Genomic DNA, 11,789 nt, shown 5'->3' with positions numbered 1-11,789 from the left:
GGGATGACGCAGATGGCGGCCTTAGGAGCAGATTCCCGGGTATAGGGAATGCGGTAGCCGGGCCAGGCTGTCAGGACAGAAAACAGACCCTACTCCCTTCTCAGCCCAACCCCCCGACAGGACGGGCCTAATTTTGTGCATCTGACTCAGCCTCGGGTGCGCAGGGTAGCGGGGTCTGCCAGGTGAGCAATGGCCAGAGGGCGCGGACACGGATAGTCCAGGCTGGCTCCCCGAGGGCCGCGTGCCGGGGCCCGAAATAGCTCATTTTGATCCCGCTACCTCGGCCAGGAGCCCGGGCCTGGCACCTGGCGCAACCAGCTGCTCTTGCAGCAAGACGAAGTGGGTAGAATACCCGGAGGGCCAGGTTGGCTGTTCCCACTGAAGGAGGGACTGCAGTTAGAGAGGGGACAGACCCCCTGACTGCCCCAGCAACAGAAAAAACGATAGACTGGAGTCTGGACGTGATTTCTGCAGCAAGAGGGGGCGTGGCTAGAAGACGCTACCTCAGGAAATCGAGTGTAGTTTAGAACTCCTCCGGACCAGGAGCCCAGCCTCAGATCGTTTCCATTGGTCTACAGGCTTGCCAATTACTGCTGCACTCTAAGGTTCTCCAATCAAAAATGCTCTTATTCAGGTCAGCGTTACAGCCAGTTGTGACACATCTCCCTTTGGCCACTTTCCAATTACTTTTATTTTCCACTTTATCATTGGTCGCCTTGGACGCAGCTCTCTTCCCGCGCGGGTACTGCCCAAGGGGGACGGGGCTGATACGTCATTGCTAAGCGACAAAGATGCGCTCGGAGCCAGTCCGGTGAAGGAGCGGAGCAGACGGACGCATCGAGGTACCTGCGGCACGGGCCACAGGTGAGGCGGTTTCTCTTCCCGGGGAGCACAGGAAGCCTGGAGAGGACCAAGGGTGAAAGCAACACAGCCCAGGGTAAGGTTTGCTAGAATCCGAGTCTCTCAGTCTCAGCCCAACTGGAACTACAGTTCCCAAGATGCTCCACACACAGCCTTCGGCTGCTTCAACGTTGGACTTCACCATTCCGGGCGTCCCATAGCGTCTTACGTTTCTCTAAGTGGCCCCAAGGGCTTTTTTTCCTCTAGGTGTCCAGGGGCATCTTGGGAATCAAGTTTCTTAATTTCGAGATTGCCTCAGACTCCTATGCGTTTTCTTTTTTACCTCTCTTGCTTAGGCGAAGCCCAGTGACTGATGGGAATTGTAGTCCATCTACCCTTTTCTCCTAAGTGTACCAAGGACTTATGGGAAGTGTACGGTGATAGGGTTTAGTTGAGGATCTTGACCCGTGCTCCACTTAAAAATCTCCTGGGACGCTGCGAAAAAGATACAGATGCTCATCCTCTCCCCCCACCCCCTACCTCCATTCCAGTTCTTTTGGTCTGGGGGTGAGGACGGTGCATCTGTATTTTTTAAAAGACTCCTAGACGGGATCCAGGGTTAAGAAGCACCAACTGCAGTTCCTGAGTTCGTCTCTTGAGACTGCTCCAAGAGCTGGTGGGAACTGTGCCTCCAGTATCATTATCTTGAATGTGCAGTGGTGCTTCATGGGAATTATGGTCTGTCTTTTCCAGGAATCCTTAAGAATCATCTCGTTCTGCCCTCCTCTTCCCATCCTCCCCACCTCCCACCCCTGACTCTACTTCCCACCCTGCCAGGGGTGCAGTGACCATGCTCTGCCTGGCAACTCCACTCTCCTCTTACAGCTTGCCAGTTTTCTCCATCCAAGATAGCCCCTATGGATGCTCCCCTGGGTTGAAGTTACTACTGGCCATCCCCCAGTCAGACCTGGCATCCCAAGGTGAAGACACAGAGAGTGCTTTGTGCCAGCCCAGTGACCAGGGAGTGACGACAAGAGGGAAGGAAGCTGTGTGATGAGAGATGAGGGTGAGCTATTAGGTGACATTCCCCTCCCCATGGCCCTGCTCTTATCCAGTCCTCTACCACCTGGATCCCCTATCACTCTGAGTTATTACCATTGTGGGATGTTTCCTCCTCTCTGGACTGAGACTTCATGTGGTTTGATTCCTCTAGGGGATTACTCCTCAAGGCCTCACATTTTCTTCTCCCATCCCCCCATCTTAGACCCTGAGCTCATCCAGGTCCCAGAGATCCAGGCTCCCAGAAGCTCCCAAGGCTTTGGATAAAGACCCCAACTCCTCTGAAGTGTCTGAGGAGTCCTGGCCATCCAGCTCAGGGACCTCTTCTCCACCCAGCACCACTGAGGGACAGATGGGAGCCTCCCCACCACCCACCCTGATTGACAGTGGGGACTCTGTAGTGGCCAAGTAAGTAACAGCAACCCTGGGGGAAAGATGTGTTCAGGTCAGGGAAAGGGAGCAGGCATCTCATAAAAATCATCACAGCAAGAGCTGTTCGTGCAGCACTTTTAGGATCACATGTGTGTTATTAAGAGCTCTAGGGCTAGGCTGCTTGGGTTCAGATCCCAGCTCTGTCACTCTCTCTATGATCTTGGCCTCAGTTTCTTCAACTGTAAATTGGTGGTAGTAATAGCACATAACCCTTAGGATTGTTTTATACTTTCAATGAGTTACTGTGGTAAAGCATCTGTAACAATGCCTGTCAATAGTGAGAACTTGGGTTTGTAGGATACAAGTTCAGCTGCTGTAACAAAGAATCCCAAATTAATTGTGACTTAAACAAGATAGCCTTTATTCCTCCCTCAACTCTAACAGTCCCGGTGGAAGCAACCAGAGCTTATACAGCAGCCCCTAGGTGAGGTGTCAGAGATATAGTTTCCTTCTATCTTCTTGCTCTCCTATCCCTAGGCTGTTGCCATGTCCTTCATGGACCAAAATGGCTCCCAACTACATCCACTTTGTTGGTCAGGAACCTAGTTACATGACCATAAATCTACAAGAGCACCTGATAAATGTATCTATAGAGGAGTGGCTGTATGCCCAGTATTGTAAGTCTTATAATATGGCATTACTATATAAGAAAGGAGAACAGATTTTGAGGGACAACTACCAGGTGCTGCCATGGTGCTTAATAAACATGGGCTATTTTGATTATTATTACTAATATTATTTGGCTCTCATCCCACCCACCTCCAATTCTCTGATGCTCACAGGTATATAAACCGATTCCGTCAGGCTCAGCCCACAAGCCGTGAAGAACGCCAGCCTGCAGGCCCAACCCCAGCTGACTTTTGGTGGCTTCGGCCTGACTCTCCAGACCCCAACAGTCCATTTGCAGCAGGTACTTGCCTCAGTCCCATCCACTCCCAGCCTAAAACGTTTCCTGATCGATGCCCCCAAAAGCCACTTCTTCTGGTCCCCTAATTCTGGTTTCTCAGCAGAAACCAGTAAACCAGAAGGAAGACCCAACAATGAAGTGCCAACTCTTGCCAAGGTTGTCAGTGCATCACAAGTTAAGGCTATGGCTCCCCTTCAGGAAATAAAGCAGGTGACATCCTCATCTATTCCCTTCCCTATGTGCCTGAACTGACAGCACCAGTCCTGGTAGAATTAGAATCAATCCCATTTCAAGGAAGTTTAAAGCAAAACTAGGAGGCTTGTTTACTAATGCAATCAAGAAATCCATAAGGTGATATTTTCAAGCATGGCTGGATTTAGGTGTTTGAACAGTATTGGAAGGAACTCAACTCACTTGTCTCTCTGTTCCTTTGTTGGGCTCAGTCTCAGGCAAGCTTTCCCCTTGAAGTAGCTAAGAAAGCCCCAATAGCTCTAGACTTCAAACTTACCATAGTTATTCCAGTGGAAAAAGGAGGTTTTTCTAATAGCTTCATCCAAGGCCCCAACACTTACTTTCATTCGCTTATCTTTAAGCCAGTCACTGTGAATCAGAGGACAGAGTGTTGTGATTAGCCAGACCTGGTCAGGAATGTAGTGTCAGCCCTTCTCCCACAATGATGACTGAACTGAGGGGTGTGGATCCATGAAGGAAAATTGGGTATATAAACCGGTTCTGCCAGGCTTAGCCTCCAAGCCGTGAGGAGTAAGAGCAGATTCTAAGCCAGCACATGAGGGTACCAGGTAGAGTACAGCCTTGTACTTCAGCTCTCTGTCCAGAGCCTCTTTCCCAGCAGCCTGTGGCATAGGCATTGGCCTATGACCCCTCTCACCTCACAGAGCCTCAACACATGGAACTCATCCCTGCTGGACCTGGAGACACTGAGTCTGCAAAGCAGAGCCGCCATGCTGCTGAAACGCAGGTGCCTCTCCTGCCCCCATCATCCAACCCACTCCTACAGCTCCAGGACCAGCTCACTGCCTCTGAGACCCCTGTTGCCTCACTTCTGCCTTTTCCCTACAGCAGGGCTTCTGTCTCATCCTCCTCCCTCAGCCTCAGCGGTACCAGCAGCTCCTCATTCCCTATCAGCTCTGATGACCTGTCTCCCTTCTCCATGACCTTCACCCCTGACTCCGGCCAGGGCTCTGACCACAAGGAGCACAGTAAGTTCTGGGAGGCAAGGACTCAGGACAGTCTTCATGTGAATCCCAACTCCGCCATTTACCAGCTGTGTGACCTGGGGCCTCTCTGGGCCTTTTCCCAAATTTTAAAACAAGGATAATAATTGTTCTCCTCTCCTGTGGGTATTGTGAAGATTTGATGAGCTGGTGAATACATGGAGCACTTAGCAGAGCTCTGTTAGCAGTAACATTAGTATGACATCCTGTCTGCATCCTCTCTGCATCCTGTCTGCAGTCTGCAAAGCTCCAAAATCAGAAGGCTTATTGCAAATTTGGCACCACTCCTGATATGATGGCAAAATCAGACCTAAAAAATATGAAGTCTACTTATAATCTCTATATATCTCACTTAGGGTGAATAGCCCTACTTTTTGCTATGGATATATTACATTGAACCATATGGAGCTTTTGTCTTTGTAAGTCAAAAATGTTTGAATATTGGCAATTTCATAATGTTCAACCAAATACCAATTATTTGAGTCTGATGTACTGACCTAGACCCCTGTCGTACATATGTGACTTTGCTAAAATATGCAAACTTTTGAATTCTCAAGTTTCTTCCCCCAAGATTTCAGAGCTGGGACAAAGGACCTGGGTTACTATTACTGTTATCATTATTGCTACTATTACTCTGTTCCCAGGTGTGGGATGCAATGGCACACAAATAGATGCTCTCCATGTCTCACAGGGCTCCCATGAGTGAGGATAGGCAAGAACAATAAACAGAGGGGAGTTCTCACATGTTGTGTGATCCTACCCAAGCACTTGCCTGATTCTTCTCTCCTAGGCTTCATGTTTTTTTCACCTTGCCTTCCTGAGCTTCAGTTTTCTCATCCATAAAGTGGGGATAAAACTAATACCTACTTTATGAATTGTTTTGCAAATTAAATTTATTCATTCCTTCATTTAACAAACATTGAATACCTTTTGTGTATGAGGCCCCATAAGTGGGACTACGGATTCCACAGTGAATCAACCCATCCATGATCCCACCTTCATGGTCCTCACAGCATAGTCAAAGTGGGGCAGAGAATAACTACATAACCCCACGTGTAAATGTGAATTGTAAACAGAAATGAGGGCCATGCAGGAGAGGATTGTGAAACTGGGAATTCAGAGAAGGCCTTCCTGGGAGAGATGCTTTCAAAGTGGAGACCTGAATGATGAAGGTAGGGACAGTAGCCCTCTGGCATCTATAAGGGACCTGAGGTGGGGAGAGCTTGGTGCAGACAGTAGACTAGAAAAGGCAAGAGCCAGGGGTGAGAATAATGTGGTACCAGGTGGGGGAGATTGTCAGGACTCAAATTACATTGAGCCATGTAGGTATGTGAAGCACTTGGTCATTATCTTAGGACTGGGGAGCCCTGGGGGAGTTTGTTCTTAGCAAGGAGGGAATGTGAACTTTCTTGGGTGTTAACAGATTCCTTCTGGCTGCCATCAACCCCCAGTGAGAGATGCTGGTAGCTTGACTTGTCTCAGTCTGAGGAACAAAGAAGAGGGAAATGGCCAGGTTTGGAAATAGAATCACAGGACGTAGAGGGGAGAGGAGAGAGGTCAGAGGTGATCTTCCTCCCACTCCCACTTTGCAGCATCATATGGTAGGGCTTCTGAGAGAGAATGGTAGCCGTACTGATCATGACTGATGAAATGCTGCTCTGTGTAATGTTAATGATGTCTGTTTGCCCCCCTGGACTGAGACAGCCAGTGGCCCTGCCCTTCATTACTGCTGTATCCCCAGCACAGGGCTGGGCACTGAATGGAGTACAGTAAACAGTACATTTTGCATTTATGCCACAAATCCTGATTGCACCAGGCCCTGTTTTCAACACTGGGGATATAGTAATGGGCAGACAGACAAAAATCCCTGCTCTTGTGTAGCTGACATTGTGGAGTGAGAGATGAACAATAAATGAGCAAAGAAGTACTACATTTAGTATGTTAGAAGGTGATAAGTGCTAAGAAGAAAAATGGAACAGGGAATAGAAGTGGAAAAGTTAGGGATTATTGCAGTTTTGAATAGGGTAGCCAGGGAAGGCCTCACAAAGCAGATGGTATTTGGCAAATGTCTGAGGGATTTGAGGGAGTGAACCCTGTGGATACAAGAGGGAAAAGCATTCCAGACAGAAGGACACACAAATGCAAAGGCTTTGCTTTTTGCCAGTAGAGAGGGGCAGCCTGGGGAGGGTTCTGTGACAGGTGGGTCCTGAGCTAGCTTAGGTGTTCACAGGCTCCTTCTGTCTGCATTTGGAACAGGCTGGGAGGACAGGTGAATTGGGAAACCATGGAGGAGGCTGTTAAGGGGTTGGCCCCAGGTGAGTGCAGTAGAGGGGGTAGAAGTGAGAAGATTCTGGGGGATCTCTTGTTCACTGCTTTAATCCCAATGTCCAGAACAGTGCCTGGTACACAGTAAGAGCTCAATAAGTATTCATTGATGAATGAAGAATTGAATGATAAGAGGTCAAGAAAGAAGTCCATGACTCTGACTGCCCCTTTCCCACTTTCCATTCTGGAGAGAAGTTGGGATATCATCTGAGAGCCTGTATGAATGAGCTGCTGGTGTGGTTGAAGAGTGTGTGCACAGGCTGTCACTGGTTTGCTCATCACCCCAGCCCTGCCTTACCCTGATTTACTCCCACAGGAACCCCAGCACCCACCCCTATCCCTGCTTCAGCCCCTGTCTCCTCCCGGGCACCCCTGCGGCCAGAGGATGACATTCTGTACCACTGGCGGCAGCGTCGGAAGCTTGAACAGGCTCGGAAGCTTGAACAGGCTCCAGGAGGCCAGGGCGATGGAACCTGGATGTTGCCCCAGACCCCTGCCCTCACCACTGCAGTGAGATGAGGAGGGATCCTAAGGGAAGTTGGAAGGGGAAGGGCTAAGGGGGACTGAAGAACCTCTGCCCTTTCTCTCCCTCTCAGTTTCCTGTCCCTATCTGTCTACAGAGCTCTCCGGCTCCTGCAGAGACAGTTGGTTCCCTGGGAACTCAGCCTACCTGTCTTCCTCTTTGGGGCAATGTGCCCTGGCCTGCTCCCCAGGGGACCTTCCATGTGGAAAGGGCTCCTATTCTCACAGGATTCTCTCCACACATCTTTTGGGGTCCCAATCCCCATGGGTTCTTCTGGGCCCCACAGTCCGGTCCCTGGGTATCTCTTGGGGCCATTCCTCCCACGCCCTCAGCATCTGCCCAGGTGCCTCCGGCCTCCACTCTTGCCCCCCAGGGCCCGCCCACCCCTGTGCCAAGCAGCCCCGCCCAGTCCGAGAGGAAGGGCCCGAAGCCCCGCAAGAGCAGAGGTCCCCGCCAGGAGTCTGCTGGGAGAGTCACGGCCGCTGAGCAGGGGCCTGGCCCGCAGCTCAGAGGTGCGCTGGGCCAGGTAGTAAAGGCTCGGCTGTTCCCAGACCGCTTGGAGGACACGCCCCCTCGCCTTGAGGGTCCACCTCCACTGGAGACTGAATCTCTGAAAGTCAAGGCCACACACCACCATGCCAAGGTTATGTCCTGCCCCTCAGAAGTAATGCCCCCTCCGTCTGAATCACGGTTTCCATGGGCAGAGACCCCTCCAGGTCTGTCTACTACACAGCCTCGAAATGTCAAGGCCGCACCTCCCCTAGTGCCCTCAGTGCCTAGGAAGGACAAAAAAAAAGACCCTCCCTCAGCTGAAGCTGGGTATCTGCAGCCCAGGGTCCCGCCCCCTCCAGCTGAGGAGGTGGCCACTTGGGTCAAGGCCCCGCCATCTTCACTCAAGGCAGGGTCTCTTGAGGCCTTGGCCAAGCCTTCATCCTCCACTGATCCTGCCCCCTCAGGGGACCTGCTGTCCCAGGCCATTTGGCTTCTGCAGACTGCCGAAGGTGAGGTGATGCGTGGGGCTGCCCGGAGCTGCGTGGTGGTACAGCACCCTATGACTCCTGTTCCCTGTAGCTTGCTCTTTTTCCATCAGACTCTGATGGCAGCGAGTTCCAGGATGACCCTGTACTGCAGGTGCTAAGGGTTCAACGGGCAGAGCTGCGGCAGCAGAAAAGGTGACCATCACCAGGATCTACAACGCTGGGCCCCTGAATCCCCTGAGATCCCCACTGGGTGCTCACCCCTCCTGAACTCTTTTCCTGGAACCATCCAGAGCCCCAGACTCCAATCTGAGCACATACCACAGCCTCTGCTCCCCTGGCTTTTTTCCAGGCAAGTGGATGCCCAATTATCCCATCTGCTGGACCACACTGAAGACCCAGGGTCTTGGTTTCCTCCAGGTCCCCAGTGAGGCAGCTGCGGAGGGAAGGAGCCTATCTTAAGGCTAGACAACTGTGAATTGTATAAATCCCATTTTTCCCAATAAAATATTTTTTTCCAGGTTACTGGCTGTCACTGAGAAAAGGGTTATTCTGGAAAGACCAAAGATCATGTTTAAGGGAAGTGGCTCCCCTCCCCACTGTGGTTGTGCCCTGCCATACCCCTACTCTAGTTCCTGACCATTGGTGGAAAATATCTTCTGGTTTCATCCTCTCCAACATCAGGACAGGAAAGGGATTCCAGGCAAGATTTCAGCTAAGACTAGGATTCACCTTACCTGATTCTGAGCTCAGGAGTGGGTCTCTCCCTATCTCAGATGAGATTGAAGTAACTGACTTCTGGGCATGAAGCTAATGGTGTCATCAGAGTGTTGGACAGTGGTTAGTCTTGGGTCCACATCCTGCTCAAGCCAGCAGCAGCATTTGATGTGCTCCCTCCCTCCTTGAAGTGCTTCCTTGCCTGGTTTCCAAAACCCCACACCTCTCTTCACCTCTCTGGCTGTGCCTTTACTGACCCAACCTGTCATCCTGGTGTGTCCTAAGGTATTGGCCTTGACTTCTCTATACTCATCCCCAGGTGCTCTCATCCAGCTTCATGGCTCCAAAGCCCATCTCTATTCTGATAGTCCCCAACTTGCTATCTACCCGGCCACTGAGCCTCAGGCTTCCATATCTTGCTACCCACTCGCCATTTCCACTCAAAGGTCTAAGAGGTGTCTCAAACCTCACAGGTCCTAAACTGAACTCCCCATTTTCCTCCTAAACCTGTTCTTCTCCAGCTTCCCTCAGCTCCATCTTTCTAGTTGCTCAGGCCAAGCCTCGGAGTTGTTCTTAACTCCTCTCTTTTCCTCACCCCCACAGTTGACTAGCAAGTCCTTTAAAATCCCTCCAGAATTTAATCCCTTCTCCCCCTTCCATTGCCCTCACTCCAGTCTAGGCCATCATCACCTGTCTGGTCTATTGGAAAACTTATTGTTTTGTCGGCAAATTCTTTGACACACTTACCATCAAAAAGTAGTCTATGCCCCTTCTTGAACTGGGTAGAACTTTGTGACTGCCTCAACAAATAGAATGCAGAGGAAGTGATAACTACTTTAACTTTCTAAACTAGGTTAGGAAAGATTATACAATTTCCACTTGTTTTCCTCTCTTTCTTACTTTGGAATCCAGTTGCTAAGCTGGGTAGGAATTTGGGTTACACAGGTTTATGCATTTGTCAAAATTCAGTGAAATTTCTTTATTTCATTGTATATAGCTTTACCTCAAAAGAAAAATAAACACTGAACTCTAGTGAAAGATACACATGCTCAAATATTTAGGGGACAGTATACCAATGTTTAATTTATTTTGAAGTGCATCCAAAAATTAACAGATGAATACAGTAACAGATAGATGTGAGGTAAAGCAAATGTAGCAAAATGTTAGTGATACGATCTAAGTGGTGGGCATATGGGTGTCTACTGTAAAATTGTTCACTTTGTTGTGTGTTAGAAACTGATAATATGTTGGAGAATATATGATCGGGATTATTTTGATACCTTTATTTTAAGAGGAGGAGAATTTCTGTTAAAGGTAGCTTCTGTAGGTTACAGACATGGTGAACATTTGTTTTCAACCTTTTTGAACAAACCATACATTTAAATGAAGTCAACAAGAAGGAAATAGCTGTTAAGATATAAAGAGGAATAGAAGATGTTTATAGTAGCAGCACCTGATCCAGTTGGGGGTAGGGTGGGGGCTTACTGGGGCCTAGAAGGATTCCTAAGGAAATTACATTTAAGCTGAGACAGGTAGCAATTAACTAGTTGGCAAAGGGCCATCCTAATTCAATTACTGGGTTACAAACAACCCACAAAACAGTGTCATAAAACAATCATTCTATGATGCTATTGGATTCTGAGTCAGAAATTTGGACAGGGCACAGTTGGGACAGTTTGTCTCTGCTCCATGATGTCTGTAGAGTTTAAACTGGGAAGACTCAAAGGTGTCTTGATAGCCAGGGGTAGAATCTCTGGAGCTTTCTTCACTCACAAGTCCGGCACCAGGGCTCATTTGACTCCGGGACGGCTCCCCTGGAACTGTGGACTCTAGTGCCTACACATGGTCTCTCCATGTGGCTTGGGCTTCCTCAAAGCATGGCTCCTCAGCCTACTCACGCTTTTCACATGACACCTCAAGGCTGTGAAGAAGCTGCATTGCTTTTTACCACCTAGCCTTGGATATGACAGAGTGTCAATTCCACTATTTTCTGTTGGTTGAAGTTGTCACAGTCCTGCCCAGATCTGACAGGGTGGGGACGTAGACTCCACCTTTTCATGAGAGGAGTTTCAAAGAATTTGCAGTCAGGTGTCATACCTTCCACTGAGGCTGATGAGAGTGGGGAGAATCTGGGCAATGTGAGTGAGGTCAGCAAGTTCAGTAAGTTGAAATAAGTAATTATAAATTGACCCCTGTCTCAGTACTCCCTTTCCCCAATCTCTGCTTACCTTTTTTTATTTATAGAATTTAACACTTTCTAATTTTCTGTATTTTTAAATATTTTCTTCATTGTCTTCTTCCAACAACTTTTGAGCTCCATCTGGATAGGGTATATATTTCCGTTTTGGCTAGTGATGTATCTACAAATTAAGTGATCAGAGTTTCTGAGTGAATAAGTGAATGGATCAAGGCTGTACCTTCGGAGGGGAGGCCCCTGTTGAAAGCATAACCAATGAGAGAGTCTTCTTGGGAAGGGGATTGTTACAGAGCGTTTTCTGGGCCTTGCTCAATCAGTGGTGGGAATGATTGGGATTGGCTTTGTGGGAGGTGTGGTCTTGTTCGGGCATTTTGGACTCAGCCCACCCTAGGAAAAGGAAGTTAAGGCTGGAGGCCGACCTGTAGTAAGGAGGAGGAGGCAAGGAAAATATCCAGTGGGTAGGGTAAGGCCACGTCGCAGAGTGCTTAGGGTTATGTCCCAGGCAGGGCATCTGAGCTACTGAAAACCATGGGCGAATGTTCTCTCAGTATTCTGTGGGTGAGGTCAGGGTCAGGAC

General features: G+C 49.2%; 1 protein-coding gene across 1 annotated transcript; it reads left to right on the top strand.

The window, feature by feature from the left end:
- Positions 1–738: 738 nt before the first annotated feature.
- Positions 739–8,847, top strand: PROSER3 (proline and serine rich 3). Its single transcript, XM_073225935.1, has 11 exons — positions 739–937; positions 1,726–1,906; positions 2,105–2,307; positions 3,114–3,241; positions 3,339–3,448; positions 4,135–4,217; positions 4,319–4,458; positions 7,115–7,308; positions 7,419–8,322; positions 8,412–8,493; positions 8,651–8,847. Exons 2-11 carry the CDS (start codon positions 1,901–1,903, stop codon positions 8,727–8,729), a joined length of 1,929 nt encoding a protein of 642 aa, XP_073082036.1. The 5' UTR covers positions 739–937; positions 1,726–1,900; the 3' UTR covers positions 8,730–8,847.
- Positions 8,848–11,789: the final 2,942 nt, after the last annotated feature.

Source organism: Manis javanica, chromosome 17 (genome assembly GCF_040802235.1).
Source record: "Manis javanica isolate MJ-LG chromosome 17, MJ_LKY, whole genome shotgun sequence".
Classification (NCBI taxonomy): Eukaryota; Metazoa; Chordata; class Mammalia; order Pholidota; family Manidae; genus Manis; species Manis javanica.
Note: the sequence above shows the minus strand (reverse complement) of the source record. Positions and strands in the feature narration are given on the sequence as shown.